Source organism: Hydra vulgaris, chromosome 02, assembly GCF_038396675.1.
Source record: "Hydra vulgaris chromosome 02, alternate assembly HydraT2T_AEP".
Classification (NCBI taxonomy): Eukaryota; Metazoa; Cnidaria; class Hydrozoa; order Anthoathecata; family Hydridae; genus Hydra; species Hydra vulgaris.
The window spans coordinates 53,430,001-53,450,907 of NC_088921.1; the positions used below are offsets into that span (position 1 = coordinate 53,430,001).

General features: G+C 27.1%; 1 protein-coding gene across 1 annotated transcript in view; it reads right to left on the minus strand.

Moving 5' to 3' along the window:
- LOC101240826 (delta-1-pyrroline-5-carboxylate dehydrogenase, mitochondrial) overlaps window positions 1–15,107 on the minus strand; it is a 75,573-nt gene extending 60,466 nt beyond the window's left edge. Inside the window, exons 1-4 of the mRNA XM_065791366.1 lie at window positions 14,951–15,107; window positions 14,562–14,745; window positions 11,818–11,865; window positions 320–393 (exon numbers count right to left, since the gene is read on the minus strand). Of these exons, the coding sequence (XP_065647438.1) occupies window positions 320–393; window positions 11,818–11,865; window positions 14,562–14,745; window positions 14,951–14,994 (350 nt within the window). The 5' untranslated portion in view covers window positions 14,995–15,107. The remainder of the gene's footprint in view (window positions 1–319; window positions 394–11,817; window positions 11,866–14,561; window positions 14,746–14,950) is intronic.
- Between the last annotated feature and the right edge of the window lie 5,800 nt (window positions 15,108–20,907).

Below are 20,907 nucleotides of genomic sequence, written 5' to 3' on the forward strand. Positions count from 1 at the left end.
GGTATGCCAGCAATTTTAGGCCTAATTTGGCAACAATCCACTGATCCGATAAGTCTTTAAAATGGTATGAACAAAAAAGAATAGAATTTGTACCTAAGAAAATAAATCCTCTTTAGATAAAAAAGCTTTTTAGAAAAAACAGCTTCAAAAAACTCAAAGCAAGATCAAACAATGTGGACCACAAAAAAACAAAGAAAAGTTTTTTTTCAAATAAAATCAATTATAAATAGGACAATGAAAAGATGAATCATAATACTTATAAATGAATTTTATAATTTGATCAAATAAAAAACAAAAAGTAAAAATGTTTAAAACTTACCTTGAATCATAAGACATATTTTCCCATTTATCTTTGTTAATAAGTGCATTTTCTATTCCATTTTCAATTAGACTCTATATAAATATTAAAGCAATTTAAAAAAGATTTTTATTATTATTATTTTACGCTTTATATATGTAAATATATATATATATGTATATATATATATATATATATATATATATATATATATATATATATATATATATATATATATATATATATATATATATATACACACAAACACATACTTTTTTAATAATAATTGTATAAGTTTTACATTGTACTGTTTTGTATCACATAAATACATCAGAAAAAAATCTTCAGCAACAGTTGTTTTTCTGATACTTATTTACTTGGTTAGCTTGCAGAGTTTCTGAAGCAAAACGCCATGGTTCAAATCCCACCACTTATTTATTCTACATTGATCATTTCTATACCAATTTCTTATTAACTTCAATATTTTTTAGTAAAATAGTTCATTCTGAAAAATTTGTTAAAGAGCAAAACAAAATTGACATGAAACCTTTTCTGCATACACAGAGCTTAAAAGAGACTTATAATTAGGTTTGTTTTTCTCCTTAACAAATATCATATAAAATATATATATATATATATATATATATATATATATATATATATATATATATATATATATATATATATATATATATATATATATATATATATAGCAAAAAAGACATTTAATTTTAAAATAAAATAAAGTTTTCTCATATTATACATATATTATACACGATTGTTTCATTTACCTCCTGCAAACTCAACATATGCTAAAGATGTTTACACTTACAAACGTTTGTACGTAACGCAATACAAATAGTGGAACTATAAGATTTTATTTAAAAGTGCATTTAAGTTACTAAATGACTTAGGTTCAGAAATCAAGGTTCCACAAATCACAGGAAAACAAACTAATCACTCAAGCCTAAATATGAAGATGACATAATTAAAGAAGATGACATAATTTTAGTAATCAGAAATTATCAAAAGAGAGGCAAATCTAAAATCGAAGTTTCAAAATTTTCACTTGGATGAGACAATATGTTTAGTATTTTTTCAATAATGTCAATTATTTTAAATATAACATAAATACAAAAATTCAAAACAAAAAGTTTAAGCAAAAAAGACTTGTAATTACTTCTATAAAATATTATAAGTGGATTTTTTACATGTGCATTAGGGTGACAAAAAAAAAAGTGTTCAAAATTGGACTCTCAACCCTGTATTGTGTTCCTTTTAACTAAAAATAAACTGTGCAAAAAATTATGATATTTGATATCTAGGGGTTGCTCAATGAACTTGATATTATCAGATTTTAGGGTCAACGGAAAATAAAAACTTTTTAAGTTTTATTTTTTTTATTCAAATTTAATGTTTATTTTATTCAGATTTTGATACAAATTGTTCATTTGTTTTCACTTGTTGATTGTTCACTTGTTTTCATTAATGGCTTCACAATTGTGAACTTTCGCATATCTGGAATTTGACGTTGATGTTCTTCCACAGTTTGTAAAACATATTGCAATTGAGTTTCATCTTTCGTCAAGATTCATATGTAATCTGAAATAAAATTCATCCCTCTTTCGGCTGTGTCATCATTCACAACTTTCATAGAATTAATAATTTTGTATGCTTCCTGGTATTCGGTTATTGTACTCCATGTGTCTAGGCAATGATTCTTCATAAATGTCTAATCTATTCCAAACACTATATTTTGATCTATTTGTTACAAAGTCATCTAAGTTCATTTTTACAATTGTATCCATTAAGCCTTTACCTTCAAGCCTTTTTACCTGTTTTTTTTTAGCTGGCTTTTCAAGTGCAATCAATATTTTTTCTTTAGTTTGGTTATCAACATGATTGTTAAAAAATGAGAGATTTTTGCGAGTTCTTCAGTTAAATACCATAAATGTCCTGATATGGCTTTTATGGCAGATTCAGCAACTTCTTTGTCAAATATTTTAAAATTATCCAACTTCTTGATCAGTCTCAGGTCATTGTGAGGAGCAGATGAAGAGATGGGAGCCCGAAACTAGTGTTATGTGTAAATCAAAATTGATAAAATTGAAAATCATAGAAGATTCTTCTCTTCATTCTTTGTTAAATAAAATTGATATTGAAGCAAGCATATTTTAATAGAGTAGAGTGCTTTTACCATCCATCGTGCTTGGGGCATAGCACCAGGAGTACGAAAGGTCATTCTGCCTTGACCTGGAGGAGTTTTTTCTAAAAAAATTATTGACAGTTGCAAAAATTCTTTGTAATCATCGTGAGGTTGTTTTGTTCCAAGCAGCATATTTACAGCTAATTCTATTGCTGATGGTACAAGTAAACCGTATACTTTGAGATCTGCATCAGTTAAGAACCAAGATTCAGAATTGAATTTACTCCACTAATCCCAATATTGTAGAAACAACTTGATCTCTGGACCAGAAGATGCTTTAAACCAAGTTTTGTAAACATGGGATAAAATCACTTCATGAACATGGTGTCGACAGGCTGTGTATAATAAAGACTTTTTTTCCAATTAATTTTTTTAGCAAGGTACAAGCACCAGAATGTATACCTGTGTTGTTTAAAGTATTAAAACAGAGTGCCACAATTTTGTCATACAAAATGTTCCAATCTTTTAAAGCTTGTTCTGTTGCATAACTCATTTGTTCACCGGTGCATCTATCCAGTTTTGGAACTGACAACAGTTTTTCTACATCATATCCTGTCACTAATATAGGCAGTCAAACCACTTCTTCTCTGCTGTTCCAATGAACAGTTAATGGAACTTGTGGCTTGAATTTTAAAATGATTATTTTTGCAACTTCTTTACGATTTTCAATATGTGCATACCAAAGAGATTCATATGATGTTGAAACATGTTCAATAATGGCACCTAACCCTTGACAAATTGTAGACAAAACCAATAAACCAGAACAATTCGGAATTTCCAAACGATCAAGAGCTAAACAAAATGCTGGAGTAAACACTTTTTTAAAATTTGTTTCTTCCTTCTTTTTCAGTTTTTTTTGCTATTGATAGAACCAAGTCATCTACTTCATTTTCAGTACCCTGAGAGGAGTCTGATTCTTTCAAAACTGGATCCGTGACTGCTGAATATATTTTTTTTTTCTTTCCTATTCAGCTTATTTGCTTTTCTTTTTCTTTGTTTGCTTTTTTTTTTGTCTAAAATACGCTGTTCTTGCTTGAACAATTCACAATCAACTGAACTCATGTAGCTTTTTCTTCTTTCTTTTTGTAGTATAAGAAACATCTTGTCTTCTTCTATTACTATTAATTTTAAAGCATTTTCATAAGCAATATAAAATAGTTCTTCGATTTCTTGAGAAAAAGTTTCTTTATTTTTTTGTTGAGTTTCTGTTTTACGGCCTTTATTCTTTTTCAGCCTTCCATATTTCTCAACAAGTTTTTCAACATGTGTTATAACATGATAACGTTGCTTTGTCAGAAATCTAGCTCTTTGCCGAAAGTCTAAAACCGGGTCTGTCACAAGGCCTGCACTTTCTCTTACATTGTTGTTATTTTTAAAGAAAAAATAAGTTTGAAAAACTCGCCTTTTAAAATATTCTCAACATAATTAGTAGAATAGATGTGATAAGCAATAAGAAATATGAAAAATTGTGTTATCGAGCAATCTTGCAAAATTTAAAAACTATTCTCAACATAATTAGTAGAATAGATGTAATAAGTGATAAGAAATATGAAAAATTGTGTGCTCAAGCAATCTTGCAAAACTAATAAACTGGCTGAGCAACCCCTAAATATTAACATATTGCATCAAAAATTTCCCAATATCATTTTTTTATTAAATGGAACCAAATAAAAGGTTGAGAGCATAAGAAAGAAAGAATTTTTTTTTTTTAATGCATTTATTTGTCACCTTAATGTGCATATAACATATTTGTTAATTATGTTATATTAGATGCAATGCAATAAGGCTGCACTTATTTAGAGAATCCACTTAAAAAGTGTTAATTGCGATCAGTATAAGAGTTTATAAAAATGGTTTGTTTTTTAGTTGCATGCATAAACTTGATAGATCAGTGGTTTAATGCTCTGTCATTGGTATGATTTTGCAAGGGTTTAAATTCGCCCCTTAAAATAATACATTTTCAATTTTTTTTAACCTGGTTGTATTTATTTACTTAGCAAAAAAATAAATACAGCAAAAAAGAAATTTTAATTGATAAAATAAAATTTTTAAGTTTTTTCTAGCTACTGCAGGGCTTAAATTAATACAAAATAATCTCCCCCCTCCCTGTTGCATTAGTATTTGTTATTTTTTTAGCATATTATCTCTCATATTTAAATACTATCTTAGAACTTTCTTGTTTGGCGGAGTTTAAAAGCATAAATTACTGTTACAATTTACAGCTTATGTTATAATTTAAAGTTTAAGTTGCAGTTATAGTGTAATGAGCAAGAAACGTATTTTTACTTAACATGATAAGAGTAAAAAAAGAAAATATCACAATATTTTAACCACTTAATTAGGCATAGAAAACTATTAAATACGTTCATGCTGACAATAAAACACTTTTAAAGAGTATTTAATTGTTATAATAAAAGGCTATAAAACAGCATTAAAACTGCAAAGTTGTTTTAACAATATAAAGAGCTTCTGTTAATTTGTTAAGTTGTTTTAACAATATAAAGAGCTTCTGTTAATTTGTTAAGTTGTTTTAACAATATAAAGAGCTTCTGTTAATTTGTTAAGTTGTTTTAACAATATAAAGAGCTTCTGTTAATTTGTTAAGTTGTTTTAACAATATAAAGAGCTTCTGTTAATGTAAAACAACTTTATGACGCTATTTTATTGGTGTTTTGTACAATTTATAACCTTTATAATATAAAACGCATGTAAAAATAAAACAAAATAAATAAATAGAATTGTTTAAACTAAAATTTAAATTTCATATTTGCACAAAAACATGCCTATTGACCATACGAGTCTATAATCTATAGACCATACGAGTCTATAATCTATAGACCATATGAGTCTATAATCTATAGACCATACGAGTCTATAATCTATAGACCATACGAGTCTATAATCTATAGACCATATGAGTCTATAATCTATAGACCATACGAGTCTATAATCTATAGACCATACGAGTCTATAATCTATAGACCATACGAGTCTATAATCTATAGACCATACGAGTCTATAATCTATAGACCATACGAGTCTATAATCTATAGACCATACGAGTCTATAATCTATAGACCATACGAGTCTATAATCTATAGACCATACGAGTCTATAATCTATAGACCATACGAGTCTATAATCTATAGACCATACGAGTCTATAATCTATAGACCATACGAGTCTATAATCTATAGACCATACGAGTCTATAATCTATAGACCATACGAGTCTATAATCTATAGACCAAACAGGTAAGGCCAAAGCAAAAAAACATTAGAAACCACATTTTTTATAATTTATTGTTTCTTGATCTAGCATATATTAAAAACTTTAATATACGCTAGATCAAGATCATTTCCTTAAGTTTAAGAAAATGCTTTAATTGGTTTTTTAAAATAAAATTTTTTTGAACAGAAGTGAAATAATTTATTAACTTTAATTTAAATTTTTTATATTTAATTTTTATTTCAACTTTTACAATCACTGGTTTAACGTTTGCGATAAAATGTTTCTACTTTTAAAACTATTTTCAAGAAACAAAATATAATTAACTATTCAAAACATTTACAATTTAAATAAAACTTTCTTTGCCACTTGCACTATGTTCTAAATCCGACATTGTTGCTGAAGCTAGATAAACATTTAGCTTTCAATGACGATTCTCGCTGTGCTGGATATTATGGATGTCACTGAATTAAATTAATAATTATTGAGGGTTAAAATTCTTTTAAACTTTCAAATTTAAATTGCAAAATTTATTGAATAAGAGAATTTTAGAAGAATAAAATTATTTTGTTCGAATAGATTTCTTTTTAAATAAAATTTCTAAAAATAACTTGCGATTTTATAGCAAGTTATTTTTAGGAATTTTAGCGAGTCTTTGAGTATACTAAGTAAATTAAATAGTTGAGTAACTGTAAGTTACTGTAGTAACTTAACTGGTTGTTTTGATTTAGTTTAAAGGTAAATTTACTGATGTACTTTATCCATTTAGTAAATCAAACTAAATATAACTTTAAAATAATATTGGCTTGCACGCAGAGATTTAAAGTAATTTAATTCAAAACCGCTTTATGTTAAATAAAACCTCAGCGCAAGAGAGCAAAAATAATATTTCTTTTTAAAAGATATAAAAAACTTAGACAAAAACCTATCTTATAAGAATGACCAAAAAAATGCTTAATTAAAAAAGAAAAAAAATTAAGGAAAAAAGAAAACGCAAAAATATTTTTTTAAAGAAAAAACTAATCGCAAAGGTGTGAAAAACACCTTCACAATAACTTAATTTGAGCCCTGTACTGGCTTTTTTCTCCTCTGCAGCAGCAATTTCTGAAGTAGCAGGACTGTCTTTTTAAATTTTTTCTTTATATAAAGTTTCAGACCATAACTTTTTTTCAGACCATTCGCAACTTATTAGAACTAATTACCTGAGCACATTATTAACATAAGTATCGCTATCATGACATATGAGCATCAAATTTTCTTCTGGGGTTTTGATGTTTTTAGAAATATTAGGCTTTTTTTAAAATTCTCATCCTTTTGTTTGTTATAGTATATAATCTCTATTAAACTTTAAAAATTTTGTATTTTAGAAAAGTTGAAAAAGATTTAAACAAAAAAAAACAACTGTGCTAGTGGTAGGATTTGAACCACAGCATTTTGCATGATCTCAAACTTTTTAGATAATTGACAATTTAAGTTAAAAAAAAAAAAAAAAAAACTATTTTGCTTAAAATTATTTGTTTTTATTATTTGACCTTTAAAAAAAATGTTAACATTTCTTGTAATTAGTTTAACTCATTCAAAAAAATTCAAATTAAAAAAAATAATCTTAAAACTAAAGATTGTTATGGTCTCAAAACTTTTTTTATTCCAATAATCAAAAACATTTGGCTGCTAACTTTATAATTTCAATTTTCTGTTTTTGAAAGTATTAAGTTTTTTATTAATAAGTTTGCTTTGCAATTCTTGCAGATCAAATTTGATTGGTTAGAATTGATATTGTGATATCAAAACATCAATTTTTTGAAAAGTAGACAATCATTGATCGCTGATCAGCCGTTATATCAAACACTGCAATTGTAACATTTATTCCTATATCAGATTCATTTTCCTCATCAGAATCAGAACAAATTTTATCTATGTTTGTTAAGTCATTTAAATTTTCTTGATCTCAAGTAAAACCTTTTCTTTTTTGTATAAAGCTTTAAGTATGGCTAGTTGAATGTCGACTGCTAAACATAATTGATGATTAATCTGTGAATGTTGTCCAAATTATATCTGCAGCTCAGCACCGCAGCTCAGTCAGTAGTACTGGCTGGCAGTTTATTAAATTAAGTTTAAGCAAGGCTAATTTAGACTTTAAAACTTCCAAACATCTATCTGCAGGCATTTTTCCATGTACTTGAGTAAGGCCAAGATTATATGAAAAATTTAGTTTGTCAAAAAACTTATATACCATTTATAAAAAAACTAATATACCATTTATAAAAAAAGAACTTATAAAACTTACCATATATAAAAAAAAAAGTTTATAAAACCTACCATTTGCATAAATGTTAACATTTATAGACCACCAATTCCTTAGTGATGTCCGCTGGTCCAATGTTAAACTGAACTTCATACCTTGTACTTTAAAAGGTTGCAATTCATGAGTAATTTTTTTTTTATATACTTTCTCTATAGTCCGTAACAATTATTTTGCGGAGATTTAGAAATACTTTTGAAAACCTTAGCTAGTAGCAAGCTGCAAAGATCAGTTGACAAACTAAATTTTTCATATGGTAAGCCATCCTTACCAACCATTTTAAATGGCAAGACATTCTTAGCAACCATGCAAAAAACAATTGCAGAAAATGATTGATCAGTTTTATTAATAAAATATAATGTAACTCAGTTTATGTTTGTTGTGTTATTCATGAAGGTTTTATAGGTATTTTGGATCCTGTACCTTTATTAGCACCTCTTTTTAATATATTTATTTGGTGAGCACTTCTCAAACATGTATGAAGTCTACTTGTATTGCCAACAGCTGCATTAATTATTTTCCACACCCAAGAAAATTACAAACAACATATTGTTTTTCATACTGTCACTATTTTGTATTATTATTAACACAAGTGCTTTCTCTATAAACTTTATTAAAATTTTTGTTAAACACAATATCCATAGAGCGATATCTATTGAATTTGGGCTTAAAACATTAAAATGCTCTGTAGACTCTAATTGTAGAAAGAGAGAATTTGATAGAGAAACAGTAATAAAAGTTATAATAAAAAATTTGAAAGGAGATAAATAAACAATCAAACCGCAACACACTTTGTAGCCATAAAATAATAGAGTTCAAATTAAGTTATCAATAATGCCATATTTCTCAGGTATTAATGGTTTAAAGGTTGATTAAAAGTATTCTCATGTGAAGTTTCAATTTAATTTGTTTGATCAGTGATTGGAAAAGAACTTATTGGGGCTAAATGTCTTAAAGAGACTCTGGTTTCTCTTCTGTCTAGATATTTTATATAAGCATATTGAGAGTTAGCATCTATGAGTTGAACTTCATTTACCAGTGGTTCATACTTATTATTACTTGTAAACCTTTTTAACAGTATTAGTCCAGGATGCTTGACCACGAGGGTACAACACATCCAGATAACATTGATATGAAACATTAGTGCAAGGGATTGCAAACTCATCAATTACGGTTATAATATAATTGTTATTAGTTTCTGAATAAGTAGGTCCTTTAAAATCTAGGTTCAAACATTCCAATGGTTGTTTCATCTTTATCAAAATGGATTTTAATGGTTTGTAGTATCTAAGCTTTTGTTATTAGTTTAATATCATCATCTGAGAAAGGTAAATAACGATTTTCAATAAATGCATTAAATCTAGTTACTCCAGGATGACAGAGTGATTGATGAAGCTAAATTAAGTTGTCAGTATTAATGGATGAGCAATGTATTCTAGAAAATCTGTCAGTTAAAACAATTTATTTCCCTACTCTGTAAACAATGTCATAATTGTAACACAATATTCAACTTTACATTGATAAATTTAATTATTTTTTGTTTTTGATTTGATACTGATCAGTAATTAGTCTATCATGGGATCCAGTAAGGTAGTGTCTATAATGCCTGACTGCTTCTACTATTGTGCATGCCTTTTTTTTAATCCTTAAGAAACAACAGGGCAACCATTCTGACTACAGCTATAGCAATATCGTATGCAACAGTTTAGACTTTGAACAGAATATTTTCATTCACATAATTCACAGCATTTGATTGAAATTATTTATATACAAATGATCTAAGGGGTACTTGGTGTTTTTGGTAAGAGATGCTTGGGATCAAAGTTTAACTAGTATGAGAAAAGTACAATAATACACTTCAAAGATTTGACAAGAAGCGGGAGTATCTCTTACATTGATTGTCACATTATCTAAATAAGCAAAAATATCTAAAAGCCCTTCTTTTTCTATTAGGTCATTTATAGTACATTGAAAACAAGCAACATTTTCAATTCCAAAAGACATTTGTTTAAATTGGAACAACGCATACATTATATTTTTATTTCAACAAACAACTGATCCTTGATACATCGACGAGATTTTGTTTACATTAAATTGCCAAATAAGTTAGGTGGGGATAATATTAACTTTGACAAACCAAAAATTAATAGTAAGGGTCTTTTTCTTTCAAACTTAAAGGTTAAAAATTAATGTTGTTTTAGAAAATTAAGACCCAGAATAACGTCTATGCATAACTTATTTAAAGTGTTAAGTTTCACTTGTTTGTAATCCTTATTTTTTTTTTAAATATTTTGTTAGACAAAGAGGATGAAGCCATAGATACCAGCTTTTAGTTACTTCTATAAACAGTTTAATTTTTCTACCTAACAAGAGTGAATGAAGTATTAGTACTACCACTATCAATGAGAAAGTTTATAAATGAACCATTAACTAACATAAGTATTGTTGATTTAGTCAAACCTGAATTGAAGACTGCAAATTTCTATAAACTAGTTCTATGTTCAGGGTGCTCTAGTTAAATAAGTGAAGGATTGTATGAGTTCAAAGATTGATTAACAAGATTTATTTCTGATGTTATAAGTTTAAAAGACTTAAATAGCTTGGCTAAGTGGTTAACTTTTGTCCCACATTTATAACAAACTGACTCCCTAGCAAGACAGATAACTTTGGCTGGTCTTTCATCCCCACAGTTCAAGCATATTGAAACAGAATTTGAGTTTGATTGCTTTATTTTTTTTATTTTGGTTATTGCAGCTACTGAAGAATCTAGTATTTTATACTTAGACTCCAAAGTTCTAGCTTTTAAAAAACATTTTATTCAAACATATTGCACTGTTTTTTAGTAATCGCTGTTTGATGCCTTGCAAATTTATCCCAGTTATAAATGGATCTGTAATACAATCATCATGATTTCTAAATCGTGATGAGTATATTTACATGTGATTTTACATGTGATTAGTAGAATCTGGATAAAATATTATTTACTTGTTTACTCTAAGCTGAAGCAAGGAGAAGAGATCCAAAAAAAGAAGAGAATCAGAAAAAGATGAGAACCGACTTTAAAAAACTAAAGTAATATTTAACCATACTTTTTAAAAGTATGAAACTTAAACTTTCAAAATTATTCTTTAAAGGTATTTATCATATTTTACATTACTTGATCTTAAAATAGGGCGGCCAATTTTAACTACAGGGTGGCCATCTTTGACCATAGCAAACTTTATTCTACTCTAGACTTATGTCTAGACTCTTGAAAAGTGATTAGATGCATTAATGTCAAATCACTATTTTGAGTGTAACTAGTTGGGTTTAACTCCTCTTTTTCCTCTTTTCTCAACAAACTTTTCAAGATTGACACAGAAGCACTTTTTGAAGTTGAACTGCCCTATTTTATGGCAATGAGAATATGATGACAAAAAGCAGATACATGTTCTTGACAATTAAAATGATCCTTGAAGTCACAAAACTCATATTTTGTTAAAGAAAAATCATTGTGTAGAAAATTGCATAATCCATTCAGCAGAGATTCTGAAAATATTTGGGAAATTTGTATTTTATTTTGTTCATTTCTTGATCATGGTTCAAAACATTACACTAATTGAGTTAAGATGTGATTTTCATCAACAGATTTTATGCCGACATAATTTATCACCAGCTTCTGATAGAGAGTTCAAAAACCATGACTTTAAAAACTTGTATACTTTCGATTTTCTATATATTATAAAAATACATTAATTTTTTATAAATAGTAATTTAAAATATATGTAAAAAAACAACTTATACCTCATCAGCATAATAAAACTTGGCGATTCTTCTTTGATGATCGTAGGGCTAAAAAACATAAAATGCTATATATTGAACTTACAAATTGAAGTTATTTATCTTAGTTATTAGAGTTATTAAAAATTATGTTAAATAAATGCCCTAATCCCATTAGTTAGTTTTAAATCAAAAAATTAATGAACTTAATGGTTTTAATTTTAAATTTTTAAGAAAGAATATTTCTTTTTAAATAATAATATATTTTGATTCCCCTGCATTGATAACTCAATCTTATAAACAAAAGACTTTAAAAAATAAACAGTTTCATAATTTATTTATAAAGAAAAATGGGCCTTCAGGAAGCACTAACTGTAAACCAAGTTAATACTAATTTTAGATTTATGTAACAAATAATCTTACAGCTGAAAACACTTGCTCTGATTTGACAATTACTGGGGGAATTGTTTCAAGAGCATTAAATAACAGCTCAAGATTCACAGTTCTTTTATTACTTCGGAGACAACATTTCTCCATATCTATTTCAAAATAAATGTTATTTTGAAATAGACTTGAAGAAATGTAAGCAAGAAAAATTCCATTTTGATGTTTGTATTGAGAAACCACTGAGAGAAATATGTGTTTAGATAAGCATATACTTACTAGTTACATATCTTTAAATCATACGGCTTTTTCAGAATAATAAAAGTAAAGATTGCTGCACCATGCCAAACCCTTAGTCAATGCAGCAGCACTCCTTTGTGGAAGCTGGCTATAAGATAGTTGATGTATAAACTGAAGACCCCGGCAACAGGTTATTTCAGTGTGACATCACAGGACTTATACACAAATGTAGAGAGAGAGGAGGGGAGGGGCAAACAAACTGTCCCTTTAAAATAAATTTCACATTTTCCCTGTAAATAAAAAAGATTTTTTTGCCTCAAAACTAAAAATTATTTCATACATTTGGCACAGGGTAGCAATCTTTTCTTTCATTATTCACCTTTTTTTTTCCTCCCCCCTTCTGAAAATGCCATGTTATAATATTAGGAAAAACTAGTGGTAATTTGTTTTCTGTATACACTACTATAGTATATGCATTTTAACTAACGAATTTTCTTTGAATTTTAATCAATAGTACATATCAATGTAGTGATATGTACTATTGGTTAAAATTCAAAATTTTAACCAATAGTACATATTGTTAAATATGTACTATTGGTTAAAATTATAAAATGGTCTTGCAATAAATCTATGGTCTCGCAAGTCTGAAAATTTCACTTTTTGCCTATGTGTATAATAAACAAAAATGAAATCTTTGAAATAATTGCTTTCAGCAGAGAATCAAAAGTTTGCACAATTCAACAGCTGCGCTAAATTTTTTATATTAGTATCTGACACAAAATGATGATCCGGATATCTCATACATAAAAGAGAAATAGGAGACATCTTGTTTTGCATAATTTCAGATACTTTTTATTATATAATTAATAAAGTTCTTAATCAAATCAAATCTTTGTCCCACAATTAAAAAAAAATTTAATACTTTTCTGATGAGTGTGCAGGATAATATATAACTTTTACTGTTTATGTCAGCTTGGTCTAGTTTATAAAAGTAATAAAGAGAAAGTTGATTTCACAGCAAAAATCAAACTGGGATGATACAAAGAACAAATGTCATTTCTGTTAAAACACTGTCAACACCTTCTATGTTTCAGTACTACATTTTAAATATGAAATAAAGTTTTAATTGAGCATCTTTTATCTCATCAGTAAAAATATTTTAACTTCCCTTTTTTATATATAAAAAAATGTCAAAATGGTATAAACTTAAACTTTGAATAAAACTTGCTTTCCAATCCTATTTCAATTTTGTGTTTTTTTTTTGTTGTTATTGCTTTTCAGAGAGATTTTGTTTTGTTTTTTCAAAAAAAAATGTACATTTTTATTTCTTATTTAACAAAACATTAAACACACTTAAGTTTCTAAATGATTAAACGCAAGCAGTGACTAAAATGCGCCTATTATCCAAAAATATTATGTAAGTATTAAACAATGTTATGTTAAGTAAACTATTGTAAAATAAATAATTTAATTTTTAATAATGTATAACATAAACTATATTTCTATGTAAACTTTCATAAAATAAAGGGTAAAATTTTCAAAGTTATGAATAGCCATATCTTTATTACGCTTTAAGAGATATAAATCATTATTTATATTAAGATGATCTAAGATTTCTTCTTTCAGGAAAAAAAATCTTAATTATGCTTTAAGAGACCAAAACTATTATATTAAGATGAACTAACATCTTCTCTCTGAGATTTTAGGCTATCTTAATATTAGGTAGCTCTGCAACTTAATAAAAGCACAACTTGTGTTAATGGAAAATTTAACTTGTAAATTTTAAAAATTAAAAAAATTGCAGCTTAAAAAAAATTATTTTCTCTGCATATTTGGATTCACTACCCACTACTAAACAGGCAAGTGCCAATTTTAAGCCAGCATTTCCCAAAAGCTTAAATCATTTATGAAAAGAGGAATCAGATGAACCATAGTAGCAGAAATGAGCAAAAAATAAAGCATTACTAAATTTGAAGAGAGCTTTTAATCTTTCTTCCTTAATCACCTCATTTTTTAAATTTGATGTCAAATAGGTCTGTTATGTAACAAATTAGTATTCTCTGCAGAAAATTAAAGCTGATTATGTTTTTAACAACACAATTTTATGACAAACTTTAGACAAGATATACGAAATAAAGGGTTACCGAAACTTGATACTTGATATCGTGGTTTCTGAATTCTTTTCCCCCTATAACAATCGGTACATCTTCACAATTTTGTTTCACATTATTGATATTCAACTGAAGTATTCTTCTTATTTCAGGATCATTTAAATTTGTAGGTGGCTCATTAGGAGGAAGATCTGGATGGTTGTATATAGAACGAAAACTGAAATAAGCAAAAGGTATATATGTTATAAGCAAAAAAAAATTTAAATTTTTCAGGTTTATATTAATTTATAAAATTATTTATATATTACCTAAAAAATGCATATGTATTAAAACGTTTTCCTTTATATCGTATAAGCTTAACTTAAAATTAAAATAATGTATTTTATTTTATGATAATTTGTTATTTAAAATAATACTCTTACCAGATTGTTATGTTTGGTATTGATTTTCTATAGACTTTTTGCATTTTTTTAATGAAATAAGGAAAAAAATTAAAGGTGTAAAAAATTCAAGCCTTAAGTTTTCAGGTATAAAAAATCCCAGTACGCGCGAAGCGTAAAAATTTCAAGCGAACGATATGTAATTATTAAACGCGTATTTAAAAGCTTCGACTTAATTTTGAACTCCATATAAGTAAATGAAAATAGGTTTAAAATCTACTTGAAAACTTACTTTAAGTACGATTTTAATTATGATGCGATAAAATTTTCTAAATCACGTTAGTTTAAATTTTATTCATTAAAACTTTTATGAAAAAGTGATTACAAATCAATTCACAATTAAAAGTCACTTTTAAGTTACAAGTCACTTTCGATTGTGAAGTTTAAAACTTCTTTTATTCAAATGAATATGTTCTAAACTATTCTTTAAAAGATTTTCAAAATATTGTTTTTGAAAGAAAAGAAAAAAAAAAGATAAAAATAAAGTTTTAAAAAATGTTTTGAAAAAAGAAAGTGAATAAAACAATAGCTTAAAAAAAAAAAGTAAAAAAAGAAAAAAAAAATATTTAAAAGAGCAAAACAATGAGTAACAACAAAGAAAAGAAGATATTTAAATAAAAGAAGTCAAAAGTTGATTTAACTAGAAAAAGGACTGAAATTTTTTTAAAAAAGTTATTTCTATTCGATAGCTACTAACTATCTTATTTATCTTTATTTTTCTCATTAAACAAAGATAAACAAGCTTTCAAATAAATAAAAAAACACTGAAAAAGTTGAGTTTTTTAAAAAAATTACGGTTTTTAGTTACTCTTCACGACCGACGAACAGTTGGGCAGAATAGCTTTAAAACTGAACAAAAGTAATTTTGTTTTGTTTTGGATTTTTAAGTTAAATAATTATTTTAAGGGCTCTTGTTAGTTTTAAGAAAAAATGCTCCATAGATTTTTAAAGATTTATTTACAATTGTCAGACGTTTTTATTGTATTTTTGAGTAATTTCGAGTAAAGTTTAAAAAAAAAAACGGTAAGTAATAGAAAAAAGAAATCAAAAACTTGCATGAATAAACAATATTGAAACGTATTTTAATCGATTCACTAAAATAAATTACAGTAATTCGAATTTAATGTAAAAAGTCACTCAAAAAAAGTTACTCAAAAACTAGATTAGTTTTATACGTTTAAAAACAAATCATACAAAAAAAAAAAGATCGTCATTACTTAAATCATACAAAAAAAAGAACGTCAACTTCAGAACGCCGTTACCTGGTTTCTACTGAAATTGACACATTTCCACTAATACGCAAATTTAAAAAAATTTAAAAAAGTTTTACAATCTGTAATCATCAGCAATTTCAAAAAAAAAAAAATTAAAACTGCATCTAAATGAGGACAAAAACAGAAAGCGCATAGTTTGTAAAAATTAAAATAAAATAATTAAATTGAAATTAAATTAAAATAAGAATAAAATATTTTGAATGCACTTTTTTAAAAGACCTATTAATATATATTATAAGCACTTTAAAATTAGTTTTCATTAGCAAAAGAAAGCTGCAAACCTAAATATTTAAGAATCTTGAAAAAAATTTGGAACTTTTAACAAACTAAAGCTTTAACACTTTAAAAACAAAGTAATACTAATAACTCGCGCCAGCGAGTTATTTTTTAAACAAAAGAGTTGAGCTAGATTATGGGTTCACGAGGGTTAAAGGTCAGTCCTACCCTAAAAAAAAAAATACGCGACCAGAGACTCTTTTATATTATCATCAAAAAATGTTTCATAACTTCTTTTTTCCTCAAAACATTTCATAAGGTCATTTTCGTCAAATGTCCAGTTTTGAAGCAATTCTGCCGCAATTTGCGACGTTATGTTTGTGTAACTAAAAACATTATATATTTTAATTGCCAATTGCAAATATTCTTTTTTTTTATGTTTTTTTATTTTTATGAAAATATTTTTTTTTTTGAAATTATTTTACTTTTTAATTTTGATAAATTGCTAATATTCTACTTTCTTTCTATTTGATTATTTTTACGAAAATATATATTTATTTCTTTAATATAGTTTATTTGTTAAATTATTTTATTACTTAAATTTGTTAACATGATAATTTATTTTTAGCATCTTTATTTTTTTTTTAAATAATATTTTTATTACGTGTTGCAAAGTAATCTTCTGATAGGGTATAGTTTGCACCAATTTTTATCATATACATCTATAAATATATATTTCTTGAACATAATAGCAATAAATGTGAACATATTTTTAAGAAAAACATGATATTTTTTATTCTTGACATTATTCGTAGTTAACATACTACATTTTCAAAAAAAAGAATTACAATTTAAAACTCTAGATATAAATATAAAACCAAAATTTGAAGGCATTACAAAGAAATATAAACAGACAAAGCGATTTGATCTCAGCCATGCAAGATTTGATTCATTAGAAAAACGCGACAAATTTTTGGAATTGTTAAATCAACAAGATCCCGCAATTCAATACCCATCGGAAATAGAAAACGAAAGGAAGGAGTTCAGCTTTTCAGGTATAGCAGTAATAAATACAAACAATTTCCACTTTAATTTCAAAACCCATCGAAAATCTGCAATTACGAATATACAAATAAAACTTAATTCAAACAATCCTGCCATAACTTCTGGAGTCTTTAAAGGTTTTATATCAAGAGCTTCATAAATTTGTTCCCCAAAATGCCTTCAAGATGAAATGTAATTTATAATAAATATACTTGTCAAAAATGACCGTAAAAGATCAGAGTCAGAGCTTATAACAAAAAATTATCTCAAAATCAAAAACAGCACTGTTGGTGTAATTGCAGATAACACAGAAAATGGTTACATAACAATAAAACTCCCATGGATTCCAAGAATAGGATCAAAATTAAGGAAAGAGCTCAAGAGATATGGCGCTAAAGTTATATTTACAACACCGCCAACTTTAAAAAAAGAACTTTGTGTAATAACAAATCCAAACTATTACTAAATAGCAAGCCAGGTGTGTATAAGCTTACGTGTTCATGCGGTAGCGTTTATATTGGAGAAACAAAAAAGAAAAATATACAAAGAAGTATTAAGCATCAGGTAAACAGCATGAAAGGCAATTGGCATGCTTCAGAAGCCACAGAACACTGCAAAGACTGCCACGGTATATTTAATTGGATGCACCCTAAAACGATCGCACTAAATTCTAACTACCATGAAAGGAAAATAAGAGAGTCACTTGAGATTAATTAATCATGCCCAAACGAATTACGAGATAATACGCTTCCCGCTGCTTTTGAACGAGGACAACGGTGTTGAAATTGCTTCAAATAGCTGGCGACCGCTTTTTAAAAATATCATAGAAATTTCAAAATAGTTTTTCACGTTACGTCAGCTCATTTTTGTAATATCTTCTAAACGGTTTTTTACATACGTTTTTTTATTTTTTATTTTTTTTTATTTTGTAAGATTCTTATTGTATTTTATTTTACGTCTGATGACGGTCTGAGCTAATAAGACTGAAATATTACATAAATAAATTAAAAATTAGTACTTATTTTATGCTTTATATATTAAATAAATGATCAAGTACTACAAGAAATGTCATCGAAACAATTAACAGACAAATAGAATTGTTACAAACCAATAAAAATTATTATACAAATTATGATACCGTAAATAGCATAAAAAGATTAGAAATAAATAAAAAAAACAACTAAATTGACAAATTTATATTATAATGAACAGTTTGTTTATTTAAAGATGGGTTTTTTCGTTTAATACGGAGTACTTCTATAATTTTCAATTTGTTTTTGTTAGAAGCAGTATCCAAAATTTTAAAACAATTATAGTTACTTAGATTTTTACAATTAACAGATGAAATTAAATGCTTATAAACATTAGATTGTTTGTCACTTGTAAGATGCTCATGAACCCTTGTTGTTAAGTGTCATGAGGTTTCACCAATATAACTGGCATTACATCCAGCACAAGAAAATTTGTAAACAACATTGATTTGAGCAGCTTCGGAAGTGGATCTTTTACACATAAACTGTTTTGTAATTCGTTGGTAGTAAAAATTAAATTATTTATAACATCTTTACAATATTTTTTAATAATTTTATTAACTTTAGATTCAGTAAAATTAGTGTAAAATCCTAATAATGAAAGTTTATAATTTCTTATATTAGGGTTATCAATACTATTTATAACAGATGAATTTAACTTTCTATCAACAAATAATTTAATTTCAGTGTCGATTATTTTCGGTGGATATTGGTTATTTTTTAAAACATTAGATAGATTTTTTGTGCAGGGGCGAGTTTTGTTACTCCTCAAGGAGGGGGTTAAAAAGGTCTTAAAAAAAAAAGGTCCGCATATATTGATTTATAAGTAACTTTCTTTTTAAATTTTTTGTACTTTAGTGTAATAATCAAGTTCATATACGTATAATTACGTATAATGGTCAATTTCATTTGTTAGTAATATAGTCCAATTATGTATAATAGTCAATTTACAAACGAATATTCCTAAAAAAAAGTCCCAAATGGGGGGGGAGGGTATACCGAGGCAATTCTAATGGATACATTCCAAAGCTTTGTGTCATAAATTTAAAAAAATGGATAACCAATGCTTTGAGTGGGCTTTTCTTAGCGTACTATAACTTGTAGATCCTTTTAAATCTAACCGCGGATACGGTTATAAATACGGGAATTAGTATCCGGATCGCTCATCAAAGTGTAACCAACAACTAGAAGAGCTTAAAGTTAAGATGATATTTGTAAGTTTCACAAAAATTTCAAGCAAGTGTGAGTGACATACATTATCTATGTTGACTTTGAAGCATAAATGTACCAGTAGAAGGCACTCTCAATGATCCAACTAAAAGCTCTACTCGACTGATTGGGAAGCGATTGCCATGCAGCTATTACTATATCAAAGTTTGGAGCGATGGGTTTACTGAAGTTCCAACTTTATTTCGCAGTCATAGCAAAAATTAAGGCAATAATTTATTCCGTTTTTGTGGAGTTGTATGAGGAATTAGTGGTCCTTGGCCTTGACCTTGCCTTAAGGCCAAAAATTAAGGCTTTGGTCTTGATCTTGGCCTTGAAACTGTTGGCCTTGGCCTTGATTATTTTTGCCTTGGCCTTAAAAAAAAACAACAAACAACAACATAAAACTAAAGAATTAAAAGTTTTCATTCTTTATTTTATGTATTTTTGTTTTCGGCTTTCATATATATCTACAAGTATGTTTTATTATTGACTTGTTGAATTAAGCGCATAACCTTGGTTTATTTTCACAACATGTGGTTTTATTGTCACAGCAATTGGTACCTACAGATTTTTTAATTATTGGCCTTAACGTAAGGCAAAAATTTAAGTCTTTAATCCTAAAAATGTTTGCGTAGGCCATTGCCTTGAAACCCTTATTCTTGGCCTTTACCTTAAAACTCTTGTCCTTGCAACTTTTGGCCTTGGTCTTGGCCTTGGCCTTGTAACGTGTGGCCTTGGCCTTGACTTAGCTACTTTTGGCTTTGTTAACAACTCTGGTTATGCGCAATATACTTTGTTACCATAAAGTTATTATTTATACCGTTTTGGAAGAGTTATTCGTTTTAAAATTGTATACCCTATTAGTGGAGTTATTCGTATTATACTTAGTTAATATTCAATTATAAGTTATTCCGTTTCGTGAACTCGTATTATGCGTATTACTCGTATTATGACAATCGTATAAAACGTATTATGCTTAGTTTATTCTTAGTTTATATAAAATTGTGATTTATACCGTTTTAGTGGAGTTATTTGCTTTTAAAAATGTATATCATTTTAGTGGAGATATTTGTATTATACTTACTTTATATTAAATCAGAAATTATTCCGTTAAAATGAAACTATTTGTTTTATACTTGGTACAGATTTAAATATAATTTATACC